Genomic DNA, 14,697 nt, shown 5'->3' on the forward strand with positions numbered 1-14,697 from the left:
GTATCCAAATAAACGTCACTAGAAAACAGCTAAAACAAATGCAAATGCAGATACTTTGCAGTTATTCTGGCTCCACTTTTTGACACGACTGTAAGTTAGCCATAGTTGGCTAACTAGCAAGCAAGAGGGATAAGAATGTTGCCAGCCAGTTTGGCAATGGAACATTTAGAATGAACGGCTGGGTCGCATCCATAGATACAGAACAAAAAGACTGAACATCTGGGTCACTTCTCTGGAAATCGAACAGATAGAATGAATGACCCGCTGACTTCGGTAGCAACCCTGGATTTGTGTTGGGACTATATCTCCTGGAAGGATGAAATAGTATGAATAAATTCATCAAAATAATGTTTCTAATGAAAATATGTAAATCATTATTTGAATATGTTGGTAACCTATTGTACACTGCAAATGTTTTATATCCTTGAATATTTTTGCACAACACATTTTTATGTAAAATTAATAAAACATTTTACTTATAGCATGGCGTTGTTAAATACTTGTTTCTGATTGGTTGAAGGGCATTCTAGAGCTTGTATTATTTAAGTGATAATGCCCGAGAAGCCGGTGTTTGAAGGACATATTGGCACAGGTGTTGACAGGGTGAGGGCTGGCAAACTGTGCCAATATATCCTCCAAACACTGTCTTCAAGGGCATGATCACTTAAATTATACACGCTCTAGAATGCCCTTCAAGCCAATCAGAAACAAGTATTTAACAATGCCATGGTATAATATTATATAATATTGCCAGGTCGCAATTGTAAATGAGAACGTGTTCTCAATTTGCCTACCTGGTTAAATAAAGGTGAAATAAAAAAATTAAAAAAATAAAATAAGTAAAATGTTTTATTAATTTTACATAAAAATGTGTTGTGCAAAAACATTGAAGGAAATTTTTTAAAACTGCAGTGTACCAACTTAACATGATGAACAGAAATTACTGACTGACTCTCAAGGGTGGCCACAAATTACTATCTGAAAATCATGCCTCCTAAAAATAACATATGGATTACATTAAAAAAGACCCAGGTCAACCCAGCATGAAAGTAATTAAAAACCCAACTGATGGTTAAAATAACCCAGTTTTGAGTAATCCAAACATACCAACATGTTGGATTATTCACGCAACCCAACTGGCTGGGACAAATAACCCAGCATGTGTTCTGTCCAATATTTACTCAGCGCTGGGCTACCAAATAACCCAGGAAGTAGCTAGCTGTATATTAAGCTGTTTTGTAGAAAATCTCTTGTATGGAAAGCTTTTTCCCCCTGTGAGTTTGAAAATTAGAGCGAGTCCACTCAATCAAACATCTGTTGGGGAAATACCAATGCTGCCTTTTTACTGCTGATAAATGATGCTGCTATTGAAAGATTCACATAAAGTGGTTATTCACTCATTCCTGATAGTATAAACCATGTAGTACATGCCAACACATATGCACACACACGCACACAAATGCACACAAACACGTAGACACACACTCTTAATTTTATGGTCGGACCTGCACTCCTAGAAAAAAAAATATGCTTTCTGGAACCTAAAAGATTTCTGCGGCTGTCCCCATAGGAGAACCCTTTTGGAACCCTTTTTCTAAGAGTGTACAGAAGGCTGTTATATCCTATTCCTACACAAGCCAGAAGCTAATATGCATATTAGAGAAAATAGAGGATGGAGTCTAACAGGTTACATGTTGGTAATGAGGCAGTATGAGGTTATGAATACACTGAGTGTACAAAAATGAAGAGTTCCTTCCTAACATTGAGATGCACACCCTATTGCCCTCAGAACAGCCTCAATTCGTCTGGGCATGGACTCTATAAGGTGTCAAAAGCATTTCACAGGGATGCTGGCCCATGTTGACTCCAATGCTTCCCACACTTGTGTCAAGTTGGCTGGATGTCCTTTGGGTGGTGGACCATTCTTGATACCCACGGGAAACTGTTGAGGGTGAAAAACCCAGTCAAACCGGTGTGTCTGGCAACTACTACCAATCCCCGTTCAAATGCACTTAAATCTTGTCTTGCCCATTCACTCTCTGAATGGCACACATACTGTACACAATTCATGTCTTAATTGTCTCAAGGCCTAACATCCTTCTTTAACCTAACAAGTGACATCATTACGGAATCAAAGCTTTAACCTGGATTCATGGATTTTTAATGACCAGTCTATGTCATGGAAAGAACAGGTTTTCCTAATGTTTTGCACACTCACTGTATATTTATCTATTTTCTGTTGACAGAAGAGTTAATAAGCTCTGGCATTGACCCATTTACCCGTTCGCACACATATAAATGCACAAGTGCACACTCAAGCACGCATAATCTGTATACACACGCACGCACGCACAGACACACACACACATTAAGCTCTAAGACTGTATTCATGTGTGCGGCTATGACCTTGAGATAACTCTGCAAGTGCCTGCTTCATTACCCACTCATATTCACTTATACTCATCACATGACATCTCACACAGATGTCATGTGTGGCTCACGAAGAATGAAAAGGAAAATACATATTAAGAGTAGGGTAGAGAGAGGGCATGTCGATAGCAGGTGTTTCCATTGTATTCAAGTATTATCTTTTTCTATCTACAGTAGGCTGATGGCGCAAGCCCTACTCCCCCCCCCCCTTCCCTCTCTTTCTCACTAGCTCTAGGCTGTAGTTGTGTAGTTATGTGGTTTGGCCAGCCGTAACCATAGTGCTGACTGGTTAATGTCCCGAGGGACTTCGAGCTGAGCTGATGCCACGCCAACTCCTCTCACAACCAGGAAATGTACTGCAGCCTGACCACCAGGGTCACCAGTTTTAATAAGCAGAGCAAACAGGAGACTACACAGACAGATTTAGCACACAGACAAATTGGGTTATAGCAATTTCTGAACCCCTTCGCTGTGTGTGTGTACACAGACACTGACACAAAGACAGACGCATACACATAAACAGACAGTTACAGGCATGGGCATGGGCACAGACACAAACACAACACTGACAGACAGATACACAGACATGGACAGGACCCAGGTGACTCAACCAGCTGTGTGATATCCCTGACCGTGATTCGGTTGATAGTTAAACCCACACTGACTACACATTAAACAGCTAAGTGGACAACCAGAAAATGAGAAAATTGGGTCCACTATGTACATATGAGAGAATTTCCATTAGGTTTTAGTCCCAAAACTATTCTGAATGTTATATTACAGACCAATTTGACCAGACAGCGTGCATATAAATCCAATTCAATGTGTGTGTGCGTGCACATGTGCACACTCGTGGGTATGTGCACAGTGTGCCAAAATGTGTATGAGGATAGGCCACACATGGGGACTCATGCATGATGGGTTCCGCTGTGGATTAATCCAAATGAGGATGAATTAATGACTGGAAGTCAGAGACAGGTGGCAGCATGTGGACGGGGAGGAAGGGTCTGTCTGGGGGTAGATGGTGGGGCCTAGTGCCGAGGCTTCCAGCCATCATGGCTGCTGGTGGTGGTAGTTCACACAATCCCAGAGTCATCAACACCTCTTAGAACAGAACAGCAAGTAAGATGTACAGTAATGATAAAGCCTCCAGGAGGTAGGGGAGATGGGGAATGGGAAGGAATAGGGGTTAGAAGGGGAGGGGGTGGGCAACATGCACATGGAAAGAAAAAGTAGAGAGAGAGAGAAAGAAAGAGTACCTATTCATCAGCTCCACGTCTTTGCATTGGCAAGGAAAGAGAGAAATAGAGAAGGAGAAAGATAAACATGTACAGAGATTGGAAGAAAATAGGGGTGAGATGCAAGAGCCAGTGAGACACTTTCATTCAGTATTCTATAACACCATATTGTTGTCTGAAGTGTTTTTATCTCTGTCCCTCATGTCTGTATAACAGCTTTAGCTCTTTAACACTCTCTCTCAGAGGTGTGACTTGTTTCATTTACGTAATTTAGCACAACCTCTTATCCAGAGCGACTTACATTCGTGAGTGGACACATTTTTTTGTACTGGTCCCCCATGGGGATCGACCCCACAACCCTGCAAGTGCCAAGCTCTCCCAACTGAGCCACACGGGACCCCACAGTGCTTTGGGACCACAGACAGTATGTCTCTGCAGCTAAGATGCCAATCCCTCTAACACCCCATCAACTCTTCAAACACAGCCAGTGACACGTTCTTTGGCAACGACAACCCTGTCGATGTTATCGTGTCATCCAGACAGGGGCAGACCTGGTTGCCAAAGTTGTTATGACAGTGTTTCAAAATCCGAGAATCTCATCCCAAAACAGAAGGCATGGACCACGAACTCCAACACACCCACCCACATTGTCAACCACATTGTCAACCGTTTAGTCCAATGCACCAACTGAAATTTCTTGTAGAAAACAATATTCCAGCTCATACAAGGTCAAACTTGCACTCGTCCCCTCAAGCACCTCTGTAGGCTAGCAAGCTAACTCTGTAGCTGTCCAGTTTTGATTCACCAATAAATATTTATACTTGGGGGGCTTTTAGAGCAATGTATTCTGGGGATGGAATATGACTGGCAGCTTTTTTAAGGTTAGGTCAGTGTGTGTGTGTGTGCTTCTGCCTGTGTGAGTATTACACTTGTCATGCAAGCCTGGCTGCATCTCTCTTGCCTGACCTTTTAACACTGAGAGATTTCCTGGGTGGGTAAGACTGTGTGAGAGACTGTGTGTGTATGTGTATTGGTATGTGTGTGTGTGTAAATCCGATTGTGATTGTGTGTTTGTGTGTGTGAGAAAGAGTGTGATAGAAAGCCGCCCTCCCCAAGCCCCCAGTCTACTCACACTCAGGCCAGGATGTCAAGAAGGTTTCACAGCCCAGTGATGCTGTCTGTATGCTAGCCTTCTCCCCTCTACTCTCACCCTTCCTCACCCCCACCACCCCCACACTACGGTCCCCATAGATCGATCCCCGGGATAACAAACATGCTACTTTACCAGCAGTAAACACATACCAAACACAAACATCTTGTGTTCTACTCCTCTTGACACCTGTGCACGTGTGTTTGTTGGGGGAGTTGTCTGGTCCGACGAAGGTAGAAATGAGGATTCGGAAACGGATGAGCGAGCACCACGCCTCATAGGTTCACACACACACACACACACACACACACACACACTTCTGATGGTAGTCACCAGCAAAACCTTACGAGGCCAGACATTATATATTATTATTATTATTATTAATATTATTATTATTATTATTAGACATTATACATTGTTGCTATTAATGTCAATGGGGGACTTGCATATCATTTTTGTAACTACCCGACTTCAAGTTAGAGATCATCCCTTAGACTGTAACTCGTTGCAAAGTAATTTGAATGATGATGCCATATCCACTAAGTGCTACTTAATATTCAGTGATGTGTCTTAATGCATTACCGGACACCCCGCCAGTCCTTTCCCAAGCAGACCTCTATAGGGCTGTGTGCTGTGTGGCAGACCCGCATAGGACTGTGTGCTATGTGGCCTTTTTCATCATGAAGAGGAGGAGAGTGAGCACCCCGCTGTTCTGATATGATTTCCTCTCACCGTGAGAGCCCCTCCTGTGACATTTACCTTAAGCACTCAGTGTGTGTGTGTGGACCCACTCGCCACTCTCTAATGACGCCCACCACTGGCACACACACTCTGGGTACAGATCCACCCGCCCCGTTGATTGCCATGCGCCCCTTAGAGAGAGAGCGAGGAGGTGAGAGCAGCATGCAGAGATGCAGATAGAGAGGGATGGAGGCACTATTCATCAGCCACCTGTTAGTGTTTAATACTTCATTAACCTTTGTTTCAAACATTTGTTGCGCCGGGGGTCCCCTGTCTACCCCTCTCTCTCCGCGTGGGGTTCCCCCGTGCTCCTTCACTTCTCCACGGTGGTCCCCCAATACATAACGCATGTCATTTCCTCACACTTACCTGGGGATCCCCAGAATGTCACACAGGGGTAATGGTCTGGAATCAAACATTTCAAAAAAACTCTGTCCAGCTGTCTGGCTGTTTTTGAAGACTAAAGGGTTATTTTCTGGTTATATTATATACTTTGTTTATTGTATAATGTAACTTCTAAAGGGAGACATAAATAACTGCACCCACCTGTTGAGATGTTTAATCGACTTTTAAAGTCACACACAAATGATTTATTATAAATGTATCAAATTTCAAATGATTGATTACATTCTACAACAAGTGCATCATATGTGCACCAAGCAACAGAGATACAATAATATGGTTTAGCACAACATTGCATCACAAAATAAGATAACATACGATAGATTCCTGACATACACTGAGTGTACAAAACATTAGGAACACTTTCCTAATATTGAGTTGCCCAACCTTTGGCCCTCAGAACAGCCTCAATTTGTCAGGGCATGGACTCTACAAGGTGCCAAAAGCATTCCATAGGGATGCTGGCCCATGTTGATTCCAATGCTTCCCACAGTTCTGTCAAGTTGGCTGGATGTCCTTTGGGTGTAAGACCAATCTTGAGACACACGGGAAACTTTTTGAGTGTGAAAAGCCCAGCAGCGCTGCAGTTCTTGACACACTCAAACCGGTGTGCCTGGCACCTACTACCATACCCCGTTCAAAGGCACTTACATCTTTTGTCTTGCCCAATCACCCTCTGAGTGGTACACATATACAATCCATGTTGTCTCAAGGCTTAAAAATAACTCTTTAAACTGTCTTCTCACCTTCATCTACGCTGAGCGAACTGGATTTAACAAGTCACATCAAAAAGATCATAGCTTTTAGCTGGATTTAGCTGGTCAGTCTATGTCATGGAAAAGCAGGTGTTCCTAATGTTTTGTACACTCAGTGTACAGTACAGCCACAGTTCAGATAACTGAGAAACGCATGCCTTTTCTTGAAGTTAACAGGTATTCAATCCTCCTGTAGGATTTAAGTGTAGATATTTAATGATGGAGCAGGTGAAAGCGAAATCCTTCAACCTAATTTATAGTCTATTCTCTCTACACCGAGTACCATTTTCCTGGCAGATGCTTCCCTCGTGTGGACAAACAGCGGCAGAGCAAGCCCTCCTAATAGCACATAAAGTTGCCATCCTCCCATCATTCCCATATCCTCACTCTGAGTGTCCTGAGTGTTAGGTGTCATTGCGTTCATTAAATGGTATTACATTACAGCTTCTTTCTTTAAATGCACTCATTGTAAGTAGCTCCCGATAGTATAGACAGCTCTGATAAATAACTGTTTAGTTCTGACGGCAAACCTGCCTGAGAAGTCATGCAGTGCTTGCAATTACTAAATCAATGTCAACTCCCTCCATCTGGGACACACTTCATTACAAATCAAACACTGTTCTTCTGAAAACCCCACCTACCTCAGAAATGGGCAACTTGATGCCTCAAGGGTGACACACTTTTGCCACAGCCAATGCTAACACACATAACTCCAATTTTTATTCAACCTTTATTTAACTAGGCAAGTCAGACAACGCTGGGCCAATTGTGTGCCGCCCTATGGGACTCTCAATCATGGACAGTTGTGACACAGCCTGGGATTGAACCAGGGTCTGTAGTGACACCTCTAGCATGGAGATGCAGTGCCTTAGACCGCTGCACCACTGATCATGGTCTTCGGTTTAGAATGCAATTAGTTGAATCATGTATGTTAGCTACATGGCTGGCAAAAAGTGTGACATCAATCAGGCCCAACTATGGACTGGAGTTGCCCATACCTATCTACCTCTACTCCTCATTCTCCCCTGGTGGCCGCCTGCTGTAACAGCAGCTACTTGGCCAGATCGGGCCGACCGCTCTTGGTCAGGCAGCGGGCAAGCTGTGCAGCCTAGGCTGAGTGTGGGGTAGCAGGGAGCCCCCTCCTCCACAGACCGATGACGTGGTAGGCCTGAGCGGCCAGGCTGTCTGGGGCCTGCAGCCTCACCAACTGGATGGAGCTACAGCGCAGGCGGAAGGAGAGGACCAGCAGGGCTGCATCTTCCTCTGAGAGCTCCTCAGAGAGCCAGTACAGGGTGGAGTCGAACAGGGGATGTGGAGGAGAGGAAAGATTGTTGTAACTCCTATATCCACAAACACATATTTATTCTATTTTTATTTCACCTGTATTTAACCAGGTAGGCCAGTTTAGAACAAGTTGTAATTTACAACTGCGACCTGGCCAAGATAAAGCAAAGCACTGCTACAAAAAAACAAACAGACTTACACATAGCATAAACAAAAGTACAGTCAATAACACAATAGAAAAATCTATATACAGTTTGTGCAAATTGAGTAAGGAGGTAATGCAATAAATAGGCCATAGAAGCGAAGTAATTACAATTTAGCAAATTAACACTGAAGTGATAGATGTGCAGATGATGATGTGCAAGTAGAAATACTGGTGTGCAAAAGAGCAAAAAAGTTAATAAAAACAATATGGGGGTGAGTTAGGTAGTTGGGTGGGCTATGAACAGCTGCAGCGATCGGTAAGCTGCTCAGATAGCTGGTGCTTATTAAAGTTAGTGAGGGAAATATAAGTCTCCAACTTCAGCGATTTTTGCAATTCGTTCCAGCCATTGGCAGCAGAGAACTGGAAGGAAAGGTGGCCAAAGTGGGTGTTGGCTTTGGGGATGACCAGTGAGATATACCTGCTGGAGCGCGTGCTACGGGCGGGTGTTGTTATGGTGACCAGTGAGCTGAGATAAGGCGGAGCTTTACCTAGAAAATACTTATAGATGACCTGGAGCCAGTGGGAATGGCAACGAATATGTAGCGAGTGCCAGCCGACGAGAGCATACAGGTCGCAGTGGTTGGTGGTATATGGGGCTTTGGTGACAAAACAGATGGAACTGTGATAGACTGCATCCAGTTTGCCGAGTAGAGTGTTGGAGGCTATTTTGTAAATGACATCGACAAAGTTGACGATTGGTAGGATAGTCAGTTTTATGAGGGTATCACGCAATATATATATATAGATAGATCTAGAAGTTAATACAAATCCATGGACATTTTAACTTTACATTTTTTTGTTTGTATTTATTTCTTGACTTTTTTTATGTAGCAAGGCGAGTCAGTTAAGAACAAATTCTTATTTACAATGACGGCCTACCAAAAGGCCTCCTGCGGGGACGGGGGCAGGGAATAAAAATAAAAATAATAAAAATAGGACAAAACACACATGACAAGAGAGACAACTCAACACTACATAAAGAGAGACCTAAGACAACAACATAAAAATGACAGACATGACAAAAGCAAGAGAAAGATAGAGGGGGGAGGGGGGTTGACCTACCTGACTGATCATGTGATATAAACTTAGCACTCAGGGTTCCACTTTCTGAAAATACAGGGCAACAACCAGAAACGGAAAACATTGAAAACGGAATGCCTTCATGTTCAACTACTACTCTTAAGTTTGCGTGGTGCACAATACAATAGGCAGCGTAAGGGACAGCTTACAGATGGGATTCTTGAGTGACCCAGAATTAAGATAACACAGCCTTGTCCTCTCTCCACTCCAGCTGATCCCTGGTTATCTTGTGGAAGACGGCCATCCCTTTGTAGTGGGGCGTGCTGTTGTTCCCAAACGGGTCCACCTCGGTTAGACGCAGGTGGAGGCGGTTCTTCCTCTGGCTGTGGAAGGTGATTCGCTCACATACGCCCCATCCATCATGTTGGCTGCTTTGACTCCCTATAGGAGAAATGGAATATACAACTAACAACATTGTTTAAAAAAATCTACCTTTGGAGGTATGTTATGAGCATTGCTAGAGGGTGGACTCCCTTGGGACTGATGTACCTGCATTCAAACCCAAAGGTTCCGAAGCTCAAATCCTCTAACAATACTCCAAATTTGTATATTTCAATTTGCAAACAAAGTCATTTAGGTAGTGTCACTGAATATTGTGATTTGTTACCAATCTAGTTTGGCGCCACAGTGGTTCATACTTCGTATGCCTCAAATAGTACATCACCCAGCTAGACCGAATTACTATTCCATCGCAGTTGAATAAATGTAATATTGACAACGTCAAATTGGGATGATGAGGTCTGTGTGGACTGTGGAGCAACGGGCCAGTATCCAAAACACTGACATTGGTAGATTGATTGAACTTTTAGTTTTTTTACTCCAGCAGGGATACGGACCTGGAGTTATAGCAATGAGCCATACGAAGATAGCCCGTGTTGACATAACCTTTAACTAACATTTCTGACAACTTTATTTTCTTGAGTAGTCATGTAGGATTGGTTGATCTTCCCAATGAAGGACAGGAGCAGTTGCTCCACCTCGCACATGGGGATCTCTAGCGAGGGCTCAGGAAGGCCACAGTAGCCCCGCGCCCGGAGTTTGCACTGCTTCCAGGATAGGTCTCTGCTGGGCAGGGCAGCTACCAGGGCCATGTGGGGGTTCTCCCTCGGCCGCTTGAGCACTATGGACACCATGGTGCGCAGCACAGAATCCTCCACCTCCTCCCCCAGGGTAGTCAAGAAGGAGGGACGCATGGAGGAGAGGAGACGGACTACAACTAGTCTGGAGAGGCAGGTAGGGAAGGAGACGGAGGGGACTTTGTAGGGAGTGAGAGATATACAGTATGAGATAGGGACTGAGGGAGAGATACATGGGAGGGAGAAGCAGCACAATGGATAGATGGAGAAAAACAGAGTGAAAGAGGGAAAAGAGAAAACTGCTATCAAGAACCAAAAAGGCTTCTTCAGCTGTCCCATAAGATAATACTTTGACGAACCCTTTTGAGATCCAGGTTGAACCCTTTTGAGATCCATGTTAAACCCTTTCCACAGAGGTTACTACATGGAACCCAGAGTTTTACCTGGAACCAAAAAGGGTTCTGCCTGGAACCAAAAATGGGACAGCCAAATAACTATTTTTTTCTAAGAATGCAGGAAAGAGAAAGTGAGGTCGAGAATGATAGTCAGTCAACTTTTCAGTAGTTTGGTTTAGCAGATTGGATTGTTGCTGAGAGTGGGAGAAAGGATCTAATCCACTCTCTCTGAATCTCTGAAATAGCTATTCCACAGCCTAAGGACACTTTTTCAGTATTTCCAGATACTGATAATATATGAAAGCCCAAAGAAAAACCCTTCCCCAGTGTATTTGTGAAAGATCGACTAAGAGGGTCCTTCTCTTAAGGAGAAGTGGATCTAAAATTCCATGCATAACACTTGTATCTTTTAGCAATGTTTATTATGAGTATTTCTGTAAATTGATGTGGCTCTCTGCAAAATCACCAGATATTTTGGAACTACCGAACATAACGCTACAATGTAAACTGAGACTTTTGGATATAAATATGAACTTTATCGAGCAAAACATACATGTATTGTGTAACATGAAGTCCTATGAGTGTCTGATGAAGATCATCAAAGGTTAGTGATTCATTTTATCTCTATTTCTGCTTTTTGTGACTCCTCTCTTTGGCTGGAAAAAAGGCTGTGTTTTTCTGTGACTAGGTACTGACCTAACATAATCGTTTGGTGTTCTTTCGTCGTAAAGCCTTTTTGAAATCGGACGCTGTGGCTGGATTTACAACACGTTTATATTTAAAATGGTGTAAAATACTTGTATGTTTGAGGAATTTTAATTATGGGATTTATGAAGTTTTGAATTTGGCCCCCTGCAATTTCACTGGCTGTTGTTGAGGTGGGACGCTAGTGTCCCGAATATCCCAGAGAGGTTTTAACCACCCAAGCCTATAACCAACACCCACTGTGACATTGAGCATAAAATGCTGACTCGCGGCCTCCCTTCCTTACTCACTCCCCTCCCTCCCTCCCTTGTACTGACTTCCATTGCTGAGAGCGAGTGTGTCCCAATAAATAAAAAGACAAACGCAATGGAAAAAAGAGGGGGAGAGAAAGAGAGGGAGCTATAATTAGTAAGTGATTAATGAGTGGGCATCAGGCACGATTAACATCATTGATTGTGATGTTGGGAAATGCTGCAACAATGCTGCAACAATGCTGCCTTTTTTGCTTCAGAAAAAAAAGATGATGCTGGCGTAGCCTAGGGAGGGCATGCTGAGGTCACCCACACACACTCTTGCTTTTTAAATTAGAAATTATGTCTGCTCTGATGAGGGTCAATGGCGAGATGAATTAGCTAGAAAAACAAAATGTCCAGCCACATAACTATAGGTCACAGCCAAACCACACACACATTCAGAATCCCAATCTCTTCACCACAATGGGTTAAGTACAGTGTATGCTGAAAATCAGTTGCAAAGCCAACAAGGTAAAAAGACAAAAAGTTCAGTCAAGCCACAAGCATACATAGAAAACAGTGTATAAACCTTGCTCATCAATAAACGTATGTTCTGTCTACTGTGTGAACAGTCTGCAGTTCAGAGTCAATACTTCATCCATTCATACTGCAGCCACTATTGTCTCCATAACAGTTTGAACCTGTAAGGTAAAAATATGATGTAAGTAAAATCAATGTGTACTAAACTTCATAAATGGTCTGACATCAAAATGAAATCCAATTTTATTTGCCACATACACATATTAGATGTTATTGCGGTAGTAGCAAAATGCTTATGTTTCTAGCTCCAACAATGCAGTAACATCTAGCAATACAAAACAATACAAGCAAATCTAAAAAGTAAAATAATGGAATTAAGAAATATTGAAATATTAGGACGAACAATGTCAGAGTCCGGAATTTAAATATTTACAGTATCTGAAAATACAGTGTTTCAGATTTATATATTAAATACATTTGATAAAATTTCTTAAAGCCTGTTTTCGCTTTGTCATTATGAGTTATGGTGCGTAGATTGATGAGGGGAAAAATGTAATCCATGGAAAAAGTGAAGGCGTCTGAATACTTTCCGAATGCAATGTATGTCTAATAAAGTACTTATAAAAAAAAGTTTAGTCCCATATTCCTAGCACGCAATGAGTACATCAAGCTTGTGACTCTTTGTTTAGGTTATTTCAGATTATTTTCTGCCAAATAGAAATAAATGGTAATTCATGTTTTGTGTCATTTTGGAGTCGCTTTTATTGTAAATAAGAATGGAATATGTTTCTACAGTGGCTTGCAAAAGTATGCACCCCCTTGGCATTTTTCCTATTTTGTTGCCTTTACAATCTGGAATTAAAATCGTTTTTTTTGAAGATGCAAATTTTTTTGTGTGAAACAAACAAGATATTAAAAACAGAAAACTTGAGCATGCAAAACTATTCACCCCCCCCCCCCCAAGTCAATACTTTGTAGAGCCACCTTTTGCAGGATTTACATCTCTCAAATCTCTGGAAGACTGAAACAGGTTTCCCTCAAGAATTTCCCTGTATTTAGAGCCATCCATCATTCCTTCAATTCTGACTAGTTTCTCAGTCCCTGTTGACTAAAGACATCCCCGCAGCATGATGCTGCCACCACCATGCTTCACTGTGGGGATGGTGTTCTTTGGGTAATGGGAGGTGTTGGGTTTGCGCCAGACATAGCGTTTTCCTTGATGGCCAAAAAACTAAATTTTAGTCTCATCTGACCAGGATACCTTCTTCCATATGTTCGGGGAGTCTCCCACATGCCTTTTTTGGCGAACACCAAACCTATTTACTCATTTATTTCTTTAAGCAATGGCTTTTTACTGTCCACTCTTCTGTAAAGCCCAGCTCTGTGGAGAGTACGGCTTAATGTGGTACTGTGGACAAATACTCCAATCTCAACTCTGGAGCTTTGCAGCTCCTTAGGGGTTATCTTTGGTCTCTTTCTTGCCTCTCTGATTAATGCCCTCCTTGCCTGGTCCATGAGTTTTGGTGGGCGGCCCTCTCTTGGCAGGTTTGTTGTGGTGCCATATTCTTTCAATTTTTTAATAATGGATTTAATGGTGCTCCGTGTGATGTTCAAAGTTTCTGATATTTTTTATATAACCCAACCCTGATCTGTACTTCTCCACAACTTTGTCCCTGACCTGTTTGGAGAGCTCCTTGGTCTTCATGGTGCCGCTTGCTTGGTGGTGTCCCTTGCTTAGTGGTGTTGCAGACCCTGGGTCCTTTCAGAACAAGTGTGTATATACTGAGATCATGTGAAAGATTAGGTGACTCTTAAATAAAGTCCACCTGTGTGCAATCTAACTAATTATGTGACTTCTGAAGGTAATTGGTTGCACCAGATGTTATTTAGGGGCTTCATAACAAAGGGGGTGAATTCATAAGCAATTTTTTTCATTTCACTCCACCAATTTTGACTATTTTGTGAATATCCGTTACATGATATTCAAATAAAAATCAATTTAAAGTACATGTTGTGATGCAACAAAATAGGAAAACAGCAAGGGGGTGAGTACTTTTCAAGGCACTGTAAACATTTCTCCAATAATGCTACCATGATTTTGGATAATCCTGATTTAATTGTGAATAATGATGAATGAGACAGTTACAGATACACAAATATCATACCACCATGACATGCTATCCTCTCACTTTTACAATAACAGGGGAGGTTAGCATTTCTGGGGGGTTTGACATTTGTGCTATCAGATCACACAAGATCAAGCACACACAAAGTCAACTTTTTTATAATTATTTTTATTTTGAAAGTCAATTTTTGCTGATGAGATCTGGAAACACATAAGATGGCTTCCAAGTCAAAAACATCTGGGGAAATATGTGATTGATAGACAACTCGGAGAGCACAGGTAATATAGTCTAGCTAGCAAAATGTTCAGATATTACACGTTTCAAATTTGAATAGAAA

The 14,697-nt window shown here is 42.3% G+C and overlaps 1 protein-coding gene across 1 annotated transcript; it reads right to left on the reverse strand.

Annotated features, from left to right (window-relative positions):
- Nucleotides 1-7,824: 7,824 nt before the first annotated feature.
- On the reverse strand, nucleotides 7,825-10,478 carry dthd1 (death domain containing 1). Its single transcript, XM_055901027.1, has 3 exons — nucleotides 10,178-10,478; nucleotides 9,471-9,666; nucleotides 7,825-8,056 (listed from the first exon to the last, which is right to left on the reverse strand). The coding sequence occupies exons 1-3, from the start codon at nucleotides 10,476-10,478 to the stop codon at nucleotides 7,825-7,827; spliced, it is 729 nt and encodes a 242-aa protein (XP_055757002.1).
- Between the last annotated feature and the right edge of the window lie 4,219 nt (nucleotides 10,479-14,697).

The sequence above is a fragment of the Salvelinus fontinalis genome, chromosome 36, assembly GCF_029448725.1.
Source record: "Salvelinus fontinalis isolate EN_2023a chromosome 36, ASM2944872v1, whole genome shotgun sequence".
Classification (NCBI taxonomy): domain Eukaryota; kingdom Metazoa; phylum Chordata; class Actinopteri; order Salmoniformes; family Salmonidae; genus Salvelinus; species Salvelinus fontinalis.